Genomic DNA, 20,844 nt, shown 5'->3' with positions numbered 1-20,844 from the left:
ATATCTAGGTATTTTATTTCCTTTTTTTTTTCTTTTTTTATCCTCACCCAAGGACTTATTTTTTTCATTGCTTTTAGAGAGAGAGGAAGGCAGAGAGAGAAACATCAATGCAAGAGAGAAGCATCGATTGCTTGCCTCCCATACCTGGCCCAACCAGGGTGCCTGGACTGGGGCTCAGAACTGCAACCTAGGTATGTGCCCTGACCGGGAATTGAACCTGCAACCTTTTGGTTACAGGACGATGCTCCAACCAACCAAGCCACACCGGCCAGGGCCATTCCTAACTATTTTATTTTTTTGATGCTATTTTAAATGGGATTGTTTTCTTAGTTTCCTTTTCTGATCATTATTGGTGTATAAAAATGAAACTGATTCCTGGATATTTATTTGTATTTTGCTACTTTTCTGAATTCATTGATCAGTTCTCATAGTTTTTTGGTGGAATTTTTAGGGTTCTGTATATATGGTGTCAGATTTTTTACTTCTTTCTTTCTAATTTAGATGCCTTTATTTCTTCCTCTTGTCTGGTTGCTGTGGCTAGGACTTTCAGTACTATGTTGAATAAGAGTGGTGGAACCAGACATCCCTGTCTTGTTCAAGATAATAGTTTTTCTCTGTTGAGTATGTTGTTGGTTATGGTTTGTCATATATGGCCTTTGGTGTCAAAGTATGTTCTCTCTATTCCCACTATGCTGAGAGTTTTTATTTTAAATGAAGTGTTGGGTTTATCAAAGGCTTTTTCTGAGTCTATTGATGTGATCATATGATTTTTATTCTTCATTTTGTTTATGTCGTGTTTCACATTAATTGATTTGTGGATATTGTACCAACTTTGCATCCTCCCAGACTAAATTCCATTTGGTCATGTTGTATGGTCTTTTTAATGTATCGCTGGATCTGGTTTGCTAATATTTCGGTGAGGATTTCGGAATCTATGTTCATCAGAGATATCGACATATAATTGTTTTCTTTGTAGTGTTTTTATTGGTTTTGGAATTAGGATAATGCTGATCTTGTAAAATGAACTTGGGAGTCTACCCTCTTCTCTCATTTTTTGAAATAATTTGAGAAGAATAGGTGTCAGTTCTTCTTTGAATGTTTGAAAAAATCATCTGTAAATCCATCTCATCCAGAACTTTCATTTGTTGAGAGTTTTTTGATTACTGCTTTATTTAATTTCATTTGTTATAAATCTATTCAGATTTTCTGCTTCTTCCTGGTTCAGTTTTGGAAGATTGTGTGTTTGTAGTAATTTGTCTATTTCATTCAGGTTGTCCAATATAGTTGTTTGTAATGTTTTTTTAAAATTCTTTTTACTGTAGTGTCAGTTATTACTTCTTCACTTTCATTTATGATTTCATTAATTTGGGTCCTTTCTCCTGTTTTCTTGACAAGTCTGGTTAAAAGTTTCTCAATCTTGTTTATCTTTTCAAGCATCCAGCTCTTGGTTTCATTGATTATATTGCATTTGTTTTTAGATTCTATTTTCTGTTCATTTCTGTTCTAATCTTTATTATTTCCTTTCTTCCACTGACTTTGGGCTTTGTTTGTTCTTTTTTATATTCCTTTAAGTGTAAAGTTAGATTGTTTATTTGAACTTTTTCTTGCTGCTTAAGATAGGCCTGTATTGCTATTAATTTTCTTCTCAGGACTGCTTTCTCTGTGTTCCATAGATATTGGGTTGTTGTGTTCTCATTTTCATTTTTTTTCAAAGTATATTTTGATTTCTCCCTTGACCTCATTGTTAACCCATTCATTGTTTAGTAACATGTTATTTAGCATCCATGTGTTTGTGTATTTCAGGGTTTATTTATTTATTTATTTATTTATTTTTGCAACTGGTTCTTAGTTTCATATCATTATGGCCAGAAAAGATGCCTAATATAATTTCAATCATCTGAAATTTATTGAGATATTTTTGTGTCCTAACATGCATTCTATTCTAGGAAATATTTCATATGTACTTTAAAAGAATGCATATTCTGCTGCTTTGGGGTGAAGGGATTTGAAGGTATCAATTAAATCTGTTGATCTAGTGTGTCATTTAAGGCCACTGTTCCCTAGTTGATTTTCTGTCTGGAAGATCCATCCACTGATGTCAATAGGGTGTTAACATCTGTTCCTATCACTGTATTATTGTCATTCTCTCCTTTTATGTCCATTTAGATTTGCTTTATATAATAGATGCTTCTGTGTTGGGTACATAATGTTTACAAAGGGTATATTCTCTTATTAGAATGCTCCCTTTATTAATATGTAGTGTCCTTCTTTGTCTCTTATTTGAGCATTTGTTTTAAAGTCTATTTTGTCTGATATAAGTATTGCTACCCTAGCTTTTTTTTTAGTTTCCATTTGCATCATATCTTTTTCCATCCCTTTACTTTTAGTCTGTGTGTATCTCTTGCTCTGTGGTGAGTCTCTTATAGACAACATATACCCAGGTTTTGTTTTCTTATCCATTCAGCTACCCTAAGTATTTTCTCTGAAGCATTTATGACCTTTACATGTGATTATTGATAGGTTTGTATTTGTTGCCATTTCATTCTTTATAATTCTGTTCCTCTATGTTTGTTTTTTCATAAAGAAGACGCTTTAACATTTTTTGTAATACTAATTTGGCGGTAATGAACTTGTTTTAGCTTTTCTTTTTTTTTTTTAATCTGGGAAGCCCTTTATTTCTCCTTCAATTTTAAATGATAGCCTTGCTCTGTAGAGTGGTCTTGGTTGTAGGTCCTTGTTTTTAATCACTTTGGATATTTCACACCAGTCCCTTCGGTCCTGAAATGTTTCTCTTGAGAAATCACCTGACAGCCTTATGGGAGCTCCTTTGTAGGTAATTGTCTTTCTGTTGCTGCTTTTAAGATTCTCTTTGTCTTTTACCTTTGCCACGTTAATTATGATGTGTCTTGCTGTGGGCGTTTTTGAGTTCATCTTGTTTGGGACTCTCTGTGCTTCCTGAGCTTGTGGGTCTTTTTCTTTCACCAGGTTAGGGAAGTTTTTGGTCATTATTTCATCAAATAGGTTCTCTTGCTCTCTCTCCTCTTCTTCTGGTACCCTATGATGCCTATATTGTTTCCCTGTTGTCCCAAGGGACCTTAAACTATCCTCATTAAAATATTTTTCTGCTCTAATTGGGTGTTTTATGCTACCTTGTCCTCCAAATCACTGATTCAATCCTCTGCTTCATCCACCTGACTATTTACTCCTTCTAGTGTATTCTTCATTTTAGATATTGTATTCTTCTTTTCTGACTGTGTTTATGGTTTCTTTGTTCTTTTTCATTCTTTAGAAGTTTTCACTAAATTTATTGAAGTTCTTACTAAGTTGGTTGAGCATCCTTATAACCATTTCTTTTGAACTCTGTATCTGGTAGCTTGCTTGCCTCAATTTCATTTAGTTCTTTTTCTGGAGATTTCTCATGTTCTTTCATTTGGGCCATGTTTCTTTGTCTCCCTATTTCAGTTGCCTCTCTCTGTTTGTTTCTATGTATTAGGTAGAGTTGCTATGTCTCCCAGTCTTGGTAGGGTGGACTTATATAGTTGGTGTGTTGTGGGACCCAGCTGCACAGTCTTCTTGATCATCTGAGCTTGATAGTTCATGAATGTAACTTGAGTGGGCTACATGAACCCTCCTTTTGTAATTGAGTCCTGACTGCAATTAGCCTGTTTATGTGTGGGGTTGACTCTCAGGCGGGCTGACTGTGAGGATTAACCCTGACCACCATGTAGGAGTTGTTTTGTGGTGCTGACTACCCAAAGTGGAATTTGCGTCAGCAGGTTCTGGTGCCTGTTAAGATGTCCCTTTGGATGTTCTGCCTATGAATCTAATTGGATCCTGCTCTGACATGGTCTGAAGCTGGCCACTGGGTATATCTGTTCTGGTACCTTTAGGAAGTACTCTGATGTGGGTCAATGTCAGTCACCACCTGTGACTAGCCCTAGGCAACTTATTTGGAGCTATACAAAGTGATCCATAGTTTGTGGCTGTCTTACTGGGCCTTGGTGTGTGTGGGAACAACCAAGCTTCACATCTAGGTTGGCTTCCAGCAGCATCGAGCATGGGGCAAGTCAGGAAAAGTCCCAAGGCACTCTGAGATCCACCTCCACCAGCCTCCACCAGACTCCACCTGCCTCCACCTGCCTCCACCTGCTGGCTATCTGTTAGGCTCAGCCACTGAAAGAGCCCCTGGCAATACTGGAATTGCATTAGGGAGATTCTCAGTCCACACCAGGTAGAGGCAAGTGAAGTTACCAGGCTGACGCAGGTTGAAACTTGGTTCCACTGCCGGGTCTGAGGCCACTCAGCAAAAGTCCCAGGGCACACCAAGTCTAGCTGCCACCCATGGGGTGCCTGCAGACCATTATGGTGGGGCAGGGTCTCAGGGAGTCAACAAGGTGAGACCAGTTGAATTGATCAGGCCCAAACAGTCCAAGATTTGGGTGTGTGTAGGGAAAGCTCTGCACCAATCAGGTGTGCTAGGGAAAAATGATGACTGCCCATCCTAGAGCCACACAACTCAGTCTGCCCCAGATTCTCCCAGGAGCCATAGCTCAGCAGGGTGGGGCTGCCAGGAGTTATGAGACTGGGGTCACTGGATCTTTAATGAGGGTGAGGCACAGATCAGGCTTGGGGGATGGTGGAGGGAATGGTTTCTGCCTCAGAGCCACACAAATCAGTCTGTCTTGGATTCTGCACAGACCTCCTAGAAGGACCATGCTCAGCAGGGTGGAGCCATTTGGAGCCTGGAAGGTGGGGCTAGTAGATCTCCCATGAGAGGGAAAGTGGGGGAAATGCTGCCCACCCCAAAGCCACACAACTCAGTCACTGACACTCCCTGAGTCTGCCGTGACCTCTACACCTTAGCCCAGGCAACTGACTCCTCAGAAGGGCATGAGCTCTACAGGGTGGAGTGTCAGGGGGTCCGGAAGGTGGGGCTGTTGCATCCCCAAGGCTGATGCCATAAGGAAGAAAGTGCTTCACCCAAGAAAGGTGACATCTGCAGTGTGGGAGAGGGACTTAGCACAGAAACCCTGGCAGCTCTCCTTTCAGCTCTCTCCCCAGAGCCACAACTCCCAGTCTCTCCTCATGAGACTCTAGTCTGCTCTATCATCCCTTTGCTGGAGCCCTGGTTGAGTGGCTGCAAATGAGATTTTGTGCTCTGGTGCTCTAAGAGGGTGCCTGTGTCTCGATCAGACTCCCTTCTCCCTGTTGTAGACAGAATCCTGCTGATTTTCACTGCCAGATGTGTGTGGTACCTCTTCCCACTCCGGTGTTCTGTGCTGGAGAGTCCAGCTTGGCCTTGAGATCCCTTGCTCCTCAGTTGTGACCTCTGCAGCTGAGATAGCCCTACAGAATCTCAAACACCACCATGGGAGTGGGGCTGGCCCTTTTCATTTTCCACCATTCCCACCAGTCTCTACTTGTTGTCTTTTGTATATTCTTTGTTATAAGATTTTTGTTCCACTAGTCTTCAGTTGATTATTGAGGATGATTGTTCTATATTTTAGTTGTAGTCCCAGTTTGGACCTGGGAGGAGGTGAGTGTAGCTTCTACCTGCTCCACTGCCATCTTGGATATCTGGACAATGTATTTCTTGAGCATATTTTTCTTGTCCACTTTCCCCATCAAGTCTTAGTAATCTTTAGAGATAGAGAAGTGACATGTTATCTGCCATGGTAAATCTTGGGACTGATGTTTGGTTAATTGTCTCATTTCCTAGACAACTCAGAAAGTAGGGACAATGATGGCACTAAACACTCTTGTCTTTCTTGGATGCCAGAAATCGATATAGGGCAGCTTAGAAAACATATGTACACTTATAGTCAATTCCTCCAAGGACTCACCATCCCATCCTAGCCCACAATGGGACATCTATAGGGGCTAGGCATAATAAATGTGAAAAAGAAGAAAATAAACTTTCTGTTAACAGCCTTATCAAGCCACCTACTCAAGTGAGCCAGACTTGATTCTCCCCCCATTTCTCACTCTCCACTGTAAAACCCTACCAGGTCCTGAGGGTACCCCATGAGCATGTCCCTCACTCTCCATGTCACTCTGTATTCAGGCCCTCACCCTCCACCACCCTTGGATTCCAGCAGCAGTTGCCTGTCTGGTTTCTCTCCTTCTCAGTTTGACATACCTCAGTGAGTCCTTCATGCTGGCCAGAATGAATGCAAGTCTGACTATGTCATTTTCTTTTTCAAAACCTTCTAGGGCTCACCCTACAGAAGAGGAATCCAAGTTTTTTTGTTTGTTTTTGTGTAATTTTGGTTTGTTTTAAAACAGCTTTAAAGGCCCTTCTGTGTTCCCAACACAGAAGCACAAACAATTTTCTAAAAATGGAAGTCAGATCATGATGATCTTTTGTTCCAGACACCTACTTGGCTCTTTGTCTTGCTCAGTCAAAAGCCAAAGTCTTCACAATGGCTGAAAGGCTTGGTCTGTTCTGGCTGTTCTTATCGCTCTGACATCACCTGCCACTCTTACTCTCTCTGTCACAGCCACACTGGCTTCCTGAGGTCCTGGGAGTTCCCTGGCATGCTCCACCGAGGGCCTGGCTGACTGCTTTTCCTGAGCTGCTTTCACCAGACCACAGCATGGTTTGCTTCCTCATCTCAAATGTCCCCTTCCCAGTGAAGTCTTCCCTGACTATCCTATTTGAAATTAGAAACTCTCTTTCTTAGTACTTTGTGACCCACATTTTCTGCTTTATTTTTCTGCAGAACATTTTCTGACATACTTCATATGTTACTTATTTATTTTCTTTGTTGTTGGTCTCCTCAACTAAAACAGAAGTTCCATGATGTGGGGATTTCCACTTGTTGCCAATCCTTAGCTCTTAGAATAGTGCTTAATACACAGAAAAGGCTAAATCAGTATTTGTTGAACAAATGGACCTTGTCCCTGTCTCCAGCTTCATTTCTGTCTACCCTTTCTTTCTGCAGTCTGGTACCACCCAGATGACTGTCCCACCTTGCCTTTCTCTTTTTGTCCTGGAATTTCCTGTCTCCCACTCTTCCTTTGGTCACTTCCATTTACCTTTAGAGACCCAGATCAGATGTAATTCCCTCTAAGAAGCCTTCTGTGACTTCCTCAAGCTGCATTAAATGCTGATTTACTGTTCTCCCATTGCATTGCCTATTAACACACACTTCAAACAGTATATTATAAATATAATTTGTGGCCCTCTTCTTCAGTAGATTGAGAGCTCATGAGAGACAAGGTCAATTATTATTATTTTTTTAATTCCTTATTTCTCAGCACCGAACATAGTGCTTGGTACCCAGTAGGTGGTCAGATTTGTTGTTGGTGAATGATTCCATGACATCATCCTGATATCAGCAAGTGAAACACTCAGAGAATAATAATACCAAGGGACCTCAATGCTAAATTGTGTGGAACAATTTATAGTATACACTTCAGCTGGGAGGAAGGGTCAGGGAGTGCTAAAGGCATTAAAAATACAATGGAATATGTGTAACTTAAGCTGGAATTTAAAGAAAGGGTTTAGAGGAGAAAAGAGGAAAAGCAAGGTAACTAGTCTTTCAAGAAGAGACTCGAAGCTAGCTAGCCCTGGCACTCCAGGAAGAAGTGACAGCAACCTGTTCCCCCAGGGGAGTCAGAGTGGCACTAGCAATGCATGTTTCTCACAGCTTAAGCAGCACCCAGTGCTCAGATGGTCCACACCAGCCCAATCTTGGGGCTTCCCCAGGCCTCTGCTGTAATAGGAAGGATGCCCACTGAAGCCCAGGCAGTTTGGAGTAACCATTCTCTCTGGAACACTGAGTTGCTCTGCCTCCCTTTTTCTGGAGGACATTAGCTGGAACCATTGCCTGGCACCTGCTCACCTGCCTTTTACTATTGTTGTTGGCAGGTTAATGATCTGGTGGCTTCTTTGCCCATCACCTTAGACTTGGGGGCAGTGAAAATCTACCAGAGTGGCATGTCTACAGCTGTGGAAACGGATTTTGGGCTTTTAGTGACTTTCGATGGCCAGCACTACGCCTCCATTTCCATCCCAGGCTCCTATATAAACTCCACATGTGGGCTCTGTGGGAACTACAATAAAAACCCACTGGACGATTTCCTCCGCCCGGACGGCAGGCCAGCCATGTCTGTCCTGGATCTAGGAGAGAGCTGGCGGGTCTACCACACCGAGTGGATGTGTGATTCAGGCTGCGTGGACAACTGCACCCAATGCGATGCGGCCACGGAGACCCTCTACTTTGGCTCTGACTACTGTGGCTTCCTCAATAAGACCGACGGTCCCTTGTGGGAGTGTGGCACTGTCGTGGACCCCACAGCCTTTGTGCACAGCTGTGTGTATGACCTGTGCAGCGTGAGGGACAATGGGACACTCCTCTGTCAAGCCATCCAAGCCTATGCCCTTGTGTGCCAAGCCCTTGGCATTCCGATTGGAGACTGGCGAGTGCAGACTGGGTGTGGTAAGCTGACATCCCAACCAAATGGAAGGCTGCTCTTGTGCAGGGGGGCAGGGAGAGGGTTTCCGAGCTCCTCAGAACTCTAGCTGAAACAAATTGTCTGACGGTGGAGGTGAGGTTGCAATATCATAAATTATAAAGAATGAACTGTAAAAGGATCTTTACTTGTACCCTCCCCCCTCCAATATTATAGCCAGAAAACTAGAAGCCATTGATGAGCAGAAATGGTCTGGAAACATGAAATGCTTGGTGGGATGAAGGCCCTGCAGTGGGGTGGCAACCTGAGTTGAGCCAGGTGGTGGGGCTTTCAGAGATACAGGTGGCTACCTTTGTGCCTGTTAAGTAAATACAGACACTAGCCTGGGTGATCAAGACCCGCCTTCAGCAAAGTACTTTACCTCCCATTGAAACCTATGACATCTCTTCCTTGGTTCATTCTTCTTCACTTACAGCCCCTTTAGGTTTCGTGTCTCTTGCTCTGTAGCACTTATGCTGACCTGCTGTTGGCGGTGGAAGAAGGGGCTGCAGATAGGAAGTATAGCAACCAGGAAAGAAGTCCTTTTATCTGAAATGCTAAGTGGTTAGGAAAAGCCCAACTGTGTGGGGAAATCCAGTTTATTTTGTTATACTTTTGGATTAAGCATAATTTAGTTACCTCATTATTTTTTCCTCCTAGCCCTCTTAAATCTGTCTTTCTTTTCCTATTATACAAATTTTTAAAACAAACAAACAAAAAATAACTACTTGGAATTTTGTTTCTTTCCTGGTGCTTGGTTTTCTCCATGTAAGTAAACAGAAAATTATAATCCATGCACTTGAGATTGCTATGGAGGTGAGAAGATTTAGAAATTTAAGTTCCAAGGCCAGAGGGAGATTTTTATCTTAGATGTATAAGTTGGATTCAAATAAATCATCATATGTCAGATTTAATTCTTTGAGTACTGGTCAACCTACAAGAGACAGTGTATTTTTTTCTTCTTGTGACTGACCAGCTTCTATTATATCTACAGCATCGAAATTCTGATTCAAGGCTAAATTGAATATGTTTTTCCCTTAATCTTTTTATAACCCAAGAGCATCCAAATTGCCTAACTAAATTCTTGCCTATAATGGCTATGTTTTCTCTGTGGTACTACTTTCCTATCTTCCACATTCTTCTCTCTCTCTCTCCCTCCCTCCCTCTGTCTTCCTCTCTCTAAATGTCAATGGGATGAGTCACATGTAATTCAAAGAGCTAATTTACCAGGCTCTTGAGCCCCTGCCTGTTGGATCCCACAAGATTCAAATATTACATACACTCAGATGTTCTTAAAATAAGAATGGAAGGTTTCTAAGGCAAGAAAGAAGGTCAGAAGGCCTCTAGTTCTAGTTTCAATCCAGTCTCTTGGAGGAACAGGCACACAGTTCTTTTCAGATAGCCCAGTTTTGTTATTGTTTTAGCATTCCAGAGAATTCATTTTTGCAAACTCCTTGGTCACTCTTAGGTATTTTAAGTACCTGTCTGTTAGAAATTCTATATTTTCAAATTATTCCTATAATGGTTACATTTTTCATTTCTGTTACAAGTTGAATTTATTTCCTCCTAAGAATGGGCCATGCCCTATAAAATCAGAATAATTTATATGTCCATCAGTTGAAGATCTTAAAACACCCTAATGATTGCAGATCACCAAATGATAAATCTATATTGAGTAATCTGTAGTTTAGCTAGCATAACAACTTGAAGTAAAATTTTAGTCAAGATGGTTGAATGAGAGTCCAAGTTCACAAGTCACTCGTGTTGCTCAGTAGTTATTAGAAAAGCTGTTGAGCTTGTTTCTACAGACACAACCTCAAGTCTTTGTTCTTCAAAGGAGTGGCTGCTTGGCCCTCCCTCTAGGAGCTAAATGGAAGGAGCTCTTCTCCTCCCGGCTCCAGTGCATGGTGGCTTCTGGCCACTGGCGCCTGGGTCACTGACCTTGTTGTCATGCTCCCTTCTCTCCCTCACATCAGTGTCCACGGTGCAGTGTCCGAGCTTCAGCCACTATTCCGTGTGCACCAGCAGCTGCCCCGACACGTGCTCAGACCTCACAGCCTCGCAGAACTGCGCCACGCCATGCACGGAGGGCTGCGAGTGCAACGAGGGCTTTGTTCTCAGCACCAGCCAGTGCGTTCCGCTGCACAAGTGCGGCTGTGACTTCGATGGCCACTACTATGCCATGGGGGAGTTCTTCTGGGCCACAGCCAACTGCACTGTGCAGTGCCTGTGCGAGGAGGGCGGAGATGTGTACTGCTTCAACAAGACCTGCCGGGGCGGGGAGGTGTGCACCGTGGAGGACGGTTACCGCGGCTGCTTCCCCAAGCGAGAGACTGTGTGCCTGCTCAGCCAGAACCAAGTGCTGCACACTTTTGACGGGGCTGCCTATGCCTTCCCCTCCGAGTTCTCCTACACGCTGCTCAAGACCTGCCCGGAGCAGCCAGAGTACTTGGAAATCGACATCAACAAGAAGAAGCCTGATGGAGGGCCTGCCTGGCTTCGAGGTCTTCGGATCCTGGTGGCTAACCAGGAGGTCAAGATAGGAGGAATAGGGGCTTCAGAAGTCAAGGTGAGGCTGCTGCTGCCCTTGAGGGTTTCCCATGAGTCACACAAATGAAGGAGCCATGTTCTTCAGGTTTGCTTTTTTTTGCCTCTGACTATGAGTGGATTCTAGAAAGACGACGATTCCCAAATGGGAACATTATGGTCATTAAATAAGAGACCAACAGGTAGAGCATGGAGTGAAGCTGGAATTTCTCAAATTAGATAAAAAGGACTAGCTCTCCATTATAGTAAATACTCACAGAATGTTTACTATGTGCCAAGCACTGTTCTAAGCAGTATCACATTTAATCCTACCCAGTGTTATCCTCATTTCACGGATAAGAAAACTGAGGTACAGAGAGGTTTAGTAACTTCCTCAGAGACACACAGCCACCGATGGGAGTCAAACCTGGGCAGGCTGGCTCCAGAGTCTATGCCCTGTACCCTGTACTATACTGACTTTCCTACCTATAAAGGGAATCTATATGGAGTAATGCCAAGGGTGCCTGCGATGGTCCCCTTGTCCCTCTGACCTGCTCTAAAATACCCAGGCTGAGGTATCTAGACTCATAGATCATTAGTTTTAGAAGGAATCTTAAGAATAATCTAGTGCAACTCCTTGTTTTCTTAGGAAGATCCCAAAAGGCTATCTTAACGCGGCCTCACAGCTAAGTTGCAGTGGAGCTGGGCTAACGGAGGGCAGACCTTTCTTTTCCCAGTCTACCATGCATTCCATAATATCACATCAAGCTTAATTTAGAAAACAAAAGTCAAAGGGGTGCTGTACAAGGATATGATAAAACACACCCACACACTGAAAGGGCTGTTTTCATTCCTACTGACACACTGGCAGAGTTTAATTCATTAAAAGAACAGAAAGAGACAGCTAGGTAGATGGACAGCTAGATAACTAGATACATGCTTTATGCCCCCAAGGGGCTGAGACACAGGCAGAGTAAGATTTAAAGGGAAAGGGAGGAGCCAGGAATGTGGGGAAGAAAGGGCTCTATCCCTAGAAAGGTGTCAGGCAGCAGGAGGAAGCCACGCATGTAAGACAACTTGCTTACATTCCAGTTTTGCTTTGGGTTAGCTTAGAGTCTTGTACATAGGAAATAAACAGTAAATATGTTGAATCAGAGGAGTCTAGAAATGAAAGAACAAAGATGCTCCTGAAGAAACAGTTTTTGTCTGTGTGTGTGGTTTCTACAGATGGTCAGCCTCTTGACATTTCTCATAGCACTAGTACTGGTGCCAGGCCATGCCTTCAACCCGTAGCCTGGAAAATTGTGTGTAGCTGCAATTGATGATAGTGATTTGACTTTTCAGGTGAATGGTCAAGAAGTAGAATTACCATTTTTCCATCTTTCGGGGAAGCTGGAAATTCATCGAAACAAAAACAGCACAACAGTAGAGTCCAAAGGTATTGTGAGTGTCCAGTACTCAGACACAGGTCTGCTCTATATCCGGCTCTCCACTATTTACTTCAATTGCACCGGGGGCTTATGTGGCTTCTTCAACGCTAATGCCAGCGATGAGTTCTGTCTCCCCAATGGCAAGTGCACAGACAACCTGGCCGTGTTCCTGGAAAGCTGGACAACTTTTGAGGAGATCTGCAATGGGGAGTGTGGGGACTTGCTGAAGGCCTGCAACAATGACTCAGAGCTGCTCAAATTTTATCGGAGCCGCTCCAGGTGTGGCATCATCAATGACCCCTCCAACAGCTCCTTTCTAGAGTGCCATGGGGTGGTCAACGTCACCGCCTACTACCGCACCTGCCTCTTTCGCCTGTGCCAGAGTGGAGGCAACGAGTCGGAGCTCTGCGACTCTGTGGCCCGGTACGCAAGCGCCTGCAAGAATGCTGATGTGGAGGTTGGCCCCTGGAGGACCTATGACTTCTGCCGTAAGTTGGGGCTACATTATGGGGGAGGCCAGCTGGGTGGTAGGGAAGTACATGAGACACTGGGTGTTCTTTCTTAGGACTCCTCTTCCTGATGCAGTGGAGCTCAGGGACAGTGTGATTCTTGAGTGAACCTTCCCTAGTCTGATGTGTCCTCTGGAAGGCCCATTACCCTAAACCAAACTGTTTCTCACCCACATTTTTGTTTCTAATTACACAATCTTTTCATTGTAGAACAATTAGCCATCCTTTTGCCTGTGTGTTTTGCCCTAACACACATCATGTCAAAGGCTCCCTTGGCACCTTCCTTTTTTGGCAAAGAAGGGTCCAGTTCAGTTTAGTAGAAGGTGGTCATTCAGGCTGCCTTTCATGAACTAGAGGTTAGCACTGCTCTCTGGGGCAAACTTGGCAATGGCTATTAAGAAAATTTCATATTGCCGTTTTTTAAATTTTGTCCCCAGAGTATCTGGCCCCTCTCAGCCAGGCAATGAAAGTACTGTAGTAATCAGAAGACCTAATAAGTGACACTCTAGGTTACTTGGGAGGCCACCTGGAGGAGTAGCTGGGAGGGTGGGGCTATGCCTGGAGCAAGGATGCCCCACCTGGACTTGAGCACCCACCCCTTTCTCACCAAAACATTTGACCCCAAACCAGAACCAGTGCCACCATTAAGACTACATGCTCTACATCTGTTTATTTCTTCCTACTTAAGTTTGTTTGTTTTAAAAAACTTATTACTCCGAAATAATTTCAAAGTTACAGAAAAGTTGCAAGAATATGTGTATACCCTTCACCCAGATTAACCTATTGTTATCATTTTGTCCCATATGCTTTTTATTCTCTCTCACTCTTTCTCCACTTGAAAGTAAGTTGTATGATTTGTGCCTCTTGTTGCTAAATGCTTCGCTGTGTATTTCCTTAATTCAGCGATACTCATTTATAGAATCACAGTTAGGAAACTTAACAGTGACACAATAATTTAACATCGATAGTTCAGTTTTTACAACTGACTTGGCAATGTCCTGTATGGCGTTTTACACCCTCAGTACAGACACAGTCTGGGACTGCACGCAGCATTTAGTTTTCATGTCTCTTTAGCCCCCTTTCCTCTGGAACAATTCCTTAGCTTTATTTGTCTTTCTTGACATTGTCATTTTTGAAGAATACAGCCACCTTTTTTAAAAACAGAGTGGCCCTCCATTTGGGTTTGATGTTTTCTCACTACTGGGTTCTGCTGTATGTCCGCACTCAGACACTTGCACGGATGATGCGTGTTTGCCTGACAGCATCACGTCCCATGAGGGGCACATTCTGTCCAACCTCCTCTCATGGGTCATAAGCAGATTGATACCCTGGTCAAAGACATTTTCAAATGTCTCTACTATATAGTCATTATGTTTTTTCTCTTGCAAATAATGAGCAATATGGCTAGGAGATACTTTAAGACCATGCAGGTATCCTGCATGTCATCCAAACCCCCTCATCAATTTAGTGCCCATTGATAATGTTTGCTTACATCAACCTGGAGCATGATGACTACAAACTGATGGCTGTCAGCTCTGTCACACTCTTACGTCTACCAGTCAGCAGAGGTCATTCTGCTGTGAACAGAAGCCTTCCCTTCTCTTTGGCCTGCCTGCCTTTCATCCATCCAGCCTTCTATCTGTCTCAACCATCTATCTCTCATCAATATGGATACACAGATTTCTAATTGTTTCAATTGTTTATATTTCATATTACATTTAAAAAAATATTTTGGTGTTAAAATTGTTCTACATCGGGCCTGTGGGAACTCCTTCAAGTTGCCTCCTATGTCCTTTTGGCACAACTCTGTTATTTTCTTACTTTCTGGCATTAAAAAAACATCGCACATTCATCTCTTAACCTTCCCCAGTCCCGGACTAAAACCAGCCATTACTCCAAGAAGCCCCAATTTCTTTTGGTGAAGAAAGTATTACAAACCAAGATCTGTGTGAGATTTACCCATTTGCTATTGGAGTAGTCTTGCTTTATCTCTAAGCCCTTTCAACAGAAGCATCTCAGAGCTAAAAGTTAACACGCACACTCATACACTTGTCTTTAAATATCTGGTTTCTGAGCTTTAGAACTTTTAGGTGCATATGGAGTATTTGTTGGCTGTCATCTCAGAAAAGGGAAGTTGGATACCTGGTGAATCTTAGCCACACTTGGGAGGAATTAATAGCAGCTGCTGTGAATCCTAAAGCTGGAATTCTGGGAGCATGCTCTTTTCATAGAGTCACCCACAGGGATAGAGGTTCCAAGGGTTCCACTGACCATCACCTCTTGTCGGACCTTGTAATACTTTCTCAAAGCCTTCCTATTAATCTGCTTCCCTTCCTACTCCTCTGTGCTCTCTCCAGTTTATCTAATATGACCTTTGTTCCCACACCAGCACTCAGTCTTCCAGGTGTAGCTCCTGCACATGTGGAGTCCCCTCATGGCCACACACCAGGTCCGTTTTGTTGTAGGCCATGTCCATGCCCTTCCATTAAACACTGACCTCCTGCCCAGCAGGAAGTGTTTGTGCTACATGACACATTGTTTGTATGAAGCAAGTGCAGTGGGGCAGTAAGGAGACCCTCTTTTCCTGGATGTGATGGCTACCGGGAAGAGTCTGTCACTGCCCCTCTTGGGGCTGCAGAGCTGGAGGAAGCTCCTGAGAGCAGCTTTTATAGAGTCATGTGGACAGGAACATGGCTCCTTTGGCAGAAGGGCCAGGGCTCACGTTGCAGAAACCCTCCAGGAAGTCTCGCCCACACATGTGTGTGTGGGTCTGGGGAGAAGAACTGGAATGTGCACACTCGATTCATCCAGTCACCAGGCACTAAGGAGTTCATCTGGTCAGAGTCTTGTGGAATGGGGATTAGACTGGGCCACCAGCTGCAAAGCAGGAACACAATCTTCTTTGGACTTAGAGAGAGACAACCACGCTTCTGTTCAGATGTGTTTAGCCACACCTCTTGCTGGCAGAGCCAAGCTGCTATGAAAATAATTTCACAGAGGCATTTCTGGGGTCAGGGGATATTTATTACTTACATCTGTATGTCCCAGACTTTCAGACAAATTCAGACAACACGGAAACTCACAAAGCAAGATGTAGTTAAATAAGTCATGTTGTTTGCTCTCACTATAAACCTACGGTCAGTGTTACAAATATTCACAACTTAGAGACCAATGTGAAAATCCCTCTATGCAGACATATTGATTAGTGCTGGACTAGCCTTCAACTCCAGTGCTGTATGGTGTTGTACTCAATGGGAGTGGGGGTGGTCCTTCTACCCAGAGGGAGGAGATGATTGCTTTCGGTACCGCATGCCGTGGGACTGTTGAGCAGGTACTTGTGGGCAGAGCTATCATTGCCATGCCACTTAATTGTCTGTATCGTCCTTCATGTCCTCGGATTCTGAGACATTATTAAGGAGTAATAGTGTGCACAAGAGCTTTGAAAACAGTTTTAAAGGCAAGATCTTATTCTCCTTGGAGATGGTGGGGACTCTCACAATCTTTAGACTATGCAGACTTTTAGGTAGATTTCTTCTGTGCTCCCAGATTCTTCTCTTCCCATGTCAAATTTTGACAAGCTATATAATAAAGGGAACGGGAAGATTGCCTGGAACTCCATGGTGAGCGGCAGGTGCTGTTATTATTTCATGTGCTGTGCTTTGTGACTCAGAGACTTGATCTGTTAAGGAAGGCTTCTGGGCAGAAGGGCCACTTGAAATGAAACTTGAAGAATGGGTATGATTTAGATTTGTGGGGACTCTCCAGGTGGGGGAAAGAGTGTAAGCAAAGGAGGCAGAGGCTCATCCAGAAGGCGGTGAGGAGGTGGAAGAGGCCAGGAAGCAGTAGATAAGGGAAATGAAAGTCAAAGGGAAAGATCAATCTGCAGAGTGAAAATACCTTCATAAAGGCTATTCATAATAGAAGAAAGTGTAAAGAAGGTAAAGGGCATTGAGACTCTACTGTGGACTTATTATATTAGCTTATTGATCCTCAGAACAGCTAGGCTAGGTCCTTATTTCATAAAAGAAGAAACTGAGGCTTGGACATGGTGTCCACAGGATCTGTTCTTACAGGATGCTGTCCCAGGGTCTTCAAGTAGGGAGATCCAGGTTCAGATCTCTCTCCAGGACTTATAAGTAAGGTTAAGTCACTGACCTTCAGCCTCCTCATCTCTAAGCCAGGGAGGATGAGACTTTCGTCACCTTCTAGGTCATTGAGAAAAGTTACACTAACATACCTGACACAGTGCCTGGCATGTAGCAGGAGCTCCACACAGGCTTGCAGTCTTGGCATCTTCTCCATGGGAAGCTAAGCGCACCTGAGGCACACATGAGCAAGGGGTTTCCTAAGCCTTTGCTGACCCCAGTGAGATGACATGACATTGACTGAGCTCACTATGCTGTCCAAAAAGAATGCACACAGCACACCCACACATGCACAGGCACACACACGCGTGCTAATGAGTGTACCCACACTCTGTCTGTGACCTCTGCTCTTTTCTCAAGCCTGTCTTCTCCTTGACCACCCTTAGCTCTGGAGTGCCCGGAGAACAGCCACTTTGAGGAATGTGTGACGTGCACGGAGACCTGTGAGACCCTGGCCCTGGGCCCCATCTGTGTGGACAGCTGCTCTGAGGGGTGTCAGTGTGATGAGGGCTATGCCCTGCAAGGCAGCCAGTGTGTCACCCGCAGTGAGTGTGGCTGCAACTTTGAGGGGCACCAGCTTGCCACTAATGAGACCTTTTGGGTAGACCTGGACTGCCAGATCTTCTGCTATTGCAACGGCACAGACAACAGCGTCCACTGTGAGACCATCCCCTGCAAGGATGACGAGTACTGCATGGAGGAAGGCGGCCTCTACTACTGCCAGGCCCGCACCGACGCCTCCTGCATTGTGTCTGGCTACGGCCACTACCTGACCTTTGATGGCTACCCCTTTGACTTCCAGACCAGCTGCCCGTTCATCCTGTGCACCACAGGAAACAGGCCAATCTCAGACACTTACCCCAAGTTTATCATCACAGCCAAGAATGAGGACCGGGACCCATCACTGGCCTTGTGGGTCAAGCAGGTGGATGTGACCGTGTTTGGCTACAGCATAGTGATTCACAGGGCCTATAAGCACACTGTGCTGGTGAGTAGTTACAGGCCAGACCCCAGGAAGGGGCTGTGGGGGTGGGAGGACAGGGGTCTTTGGTCAGCAAGCCGGACAGCTGCTGAATCAGGCTGGTTCAGAATCTAAGGAAAAGCATAGGTGGGATGTTGGAGCAGAGAGGGCCCTGGAGATTTTTTTTGTCTCTTCATCTTACAGGTAAGGAGACTGAGCCTCAGAGAGGAAAGCAATCTTCCCAAGTCAAGATTGCTTGGGAAGGCACCAAGTTTGGCACCAGCCCTAGAAATGGGACCTTCCACAACGCAGCAGAGAGTGCTGGGCAGAGCACACGCCTGCACACAAACCCCAGGTTGGCTACGGCAACGTGGCCTTGGGCAGTTGCTCTGTCTGTTGGAGAGAACACATGCCCAGTGCAGATCAGGCATCTGAAGGGGCACTATTGTCTAATCCGCCTCCTTCCCTCGTTTGGGATCAGGATATTAGCCTGCTCTGGCCTATTCTTACTCTTCTAGTCTTCCTGTGGATCTTGCAGGGTTTGGGAGTTCAAGTCCTACAAAGCATTTGGAGAACTCAGTGGCTCTCCTACAGTCTCTCTCCTTATGTAGCCCTCGGTTCCCCCTTTCTATCCTTCCCACCTTTTCATCCCCTTGACCATGAATAGAGAAGCCAGTAGGGGCTGAGGAGCCCTGTGCACTCCTGGCCAAGTGTAAGGACCTCAGACAGGTAGCAGGCCCAGCACTATTTGTTCAAAGCCTTGCTCTGAGCACTACTTGGGCATAAACAAGCCAGCCAACAGACTCTGGCTTAGCATTTTGGAGGAGCTGATTTAGGGTGTTAGACTTTTTACATTTTCCTCACCAGTCTATGGCATAATTTATCTCTAAGGGGACTCCTTTTCATCTTGCATGCATTCTCTTTAAAATTCTGAGCTATTACTAAAGAGTTCCCTGGGCAACTTCACTGATTTCTTTCCTTCCTTAGGATTTCTCTGACAAAGCTTTTAAAGCTTCATAAACCATCCCTTCCACATTGATTGGAAAATGTGCCTTCGTAGCATTTAAGGCAGAGGTCTCACTATGCTCATTCTTCCCTTTCTTGGATATTATACATAAAACCCAGATTGTTTTTCTCTTGCTTCTTATAACAGTTGGTTACTATATCCATTACTGCATTAATCACACAGTATTTTTTGGTGACGTTCATGTCACTCAGTTCTAACTGTGGGCTTCTTGATGGCACAAACCAAACATAATTAATCTTTATGGTAAATGAGTATAGAGTGCCCTGCATATAATGACACTCAAGAGATTGGTCAGATGAGGGAATGGGATAACGTAGTAACACCTTTCTTCCAAGGTTTCTAAGACTCGTTTGGCTGCTGGTCACTTTTGCAGCAATCTGGGAGATTAAATTGCCACTAAGGCAGATTACAAATATATCAGATACTTAGCTTTCAGCCACATAAGGTTTCCAACAGATGTCTGGATAGTTTCCATTGTCCATTACCGTAACTTCTCTCTCACCCATTTTCACCATATGTGTAAAACAAACAAATCAACCATTTCATCCATGTGGCTTGCCCTTTTTTCCTCATTTGATATATCCCTACTCTTAGATTTATGCACTTTTTAAATTTAAATTTAAAATTTTTATTTTTCAATTATAGTTTACTTTCAGTATTATTTTGTATTAGTTTCAGGGGTACAGCATAGTGGTAGACAGTGGTACACTTTACAAAGTGTTCTCCCTATATTTTTAATACCCACCTGGCACCATACATATTACAATACTATTACAATATTACAATATTCTTATTACAATATTATTGACTATATTACTTATGTTGTGCTTTACATTCTCATGATTATTTTGTAACTACCAATTGGTACTTCTTAATTCTTTCATCTCTTTCACCCAGTCTCCCAGTACTCTGCCCTCTCTATAAGTCTCTTTCAATTTTGTTTGTTCCCTTATTTTGTTCTTTAGATTCCACAGATAAGTGAAATTATATGTTATTTGTCTTTCTGTAACTGACTTATTTCACTTACATTAATATCCTCTAGGAGGCCCATTCATGCTGTTACAAACGGTAATATTTCCTTCTTTTTATGGTGGAGTAATATTCCATTGTATATATGTACCACCTGTTCTTCATCCACATGTCTGTTGATGGGCACTTGGGTTATTTTCATGTCTTGGCTATTATAAACAATGCTGCAATAAACATAGGGGTACGTGTATTCTTTCCAATTAGTGTTTTGGGTTTATTCATATATATAACCAAAACTGGAATCCCTGGGTCATAAGGCAGTTCATGTTTAACTTTTTGAGGAACTTTCACACTGTTTTCCACAGTGGTTACACCACCAATCTGCATTCCCACCAATCTGCATGAGGGATCCCTTTTCTGGAAATCCTCACCAACACTTGATGTTTACCAATTTATTGATGGTAGCCATTCTGACAGGTGTGAAGTGACATCTCATTGTGGTTTTAATTTGCATTTCTCTGACAATTAGTGACACTGAGCATCTTTTATATGTTTGTTGGCCATCTATATGTCCTCTTTGGAGAAGTGTCTATTCAGGTCTTCTGTCCATTTTTAAATTGAATTATTTGGTATTTTGGTAATAAGTAGTATGAGTTCTTCATAAATTCTCGATATAAATCCTTTCCAAACAAATCAGTGGCAAATATCTTTTCCTAATCAGTAGGTTGTTTTTCCATTTCTTTGATGGTTTCTTTTGCTATACAAAAACTTTTTAGTTTGATGTAGTCCCATTTGTTTGTTTATTTGTTTGTTTGTTTTG

General features: G+C 43.5%; 1 protein-coding gene across 1 annotated transcript in view; it reads left to right on the top strand.

Moving 5' to 3' along the window:
* LOC112301902 (tubulin-specific chaperone cofactor E-like protein) overlaps window positions 1-20,844 on the top strand; it is a 199,192-nt gene that overhangs the window by 108,163 nt on the left and 70,185 nt on the right. Inside the window, exons 14-17 of the mRNA XM_045192705.3 lie at window positions 7,874-8,444; window positions 10,434-11,026; window positions 12,328-12,901; window positions 17,454-18,055. Coding sequence (XP_045048640.1) covers window positions 7,874-8,444; window positions 10,434-11,026; window positions 12,328-12,901; window positions 17,454-18,055 — 2,340 coding nt within the window. The remainder of the gene's footprint in view (window positions 1-7,873; window positions 8,445-10,433; window positions 11,027-12,327; window positions 12,902-17,453; window positions 18,056-20,844) is intronic.

Source organism: Desmodus rotundus, chromosome 7, assembly GCF_022682495.2.
Source record: "Desmodus rotundus isolate HL8 chromosome 7, HLdesRot8A.1, whole genome shotgun sequence".
Classification (NCBI taxonomy): domain Eukaryota; kingdom Metazoa; phylum Chordata; class Mammalia; order Chiroptera; family Phyllostomidae; genus Desmodus; species Desmodus rotundus.
The sequence above is the reverse complement of the archived record's forward strand: the minus strand, read 5'-3'. Positions and strand labels throughout refer to the sequence as shown.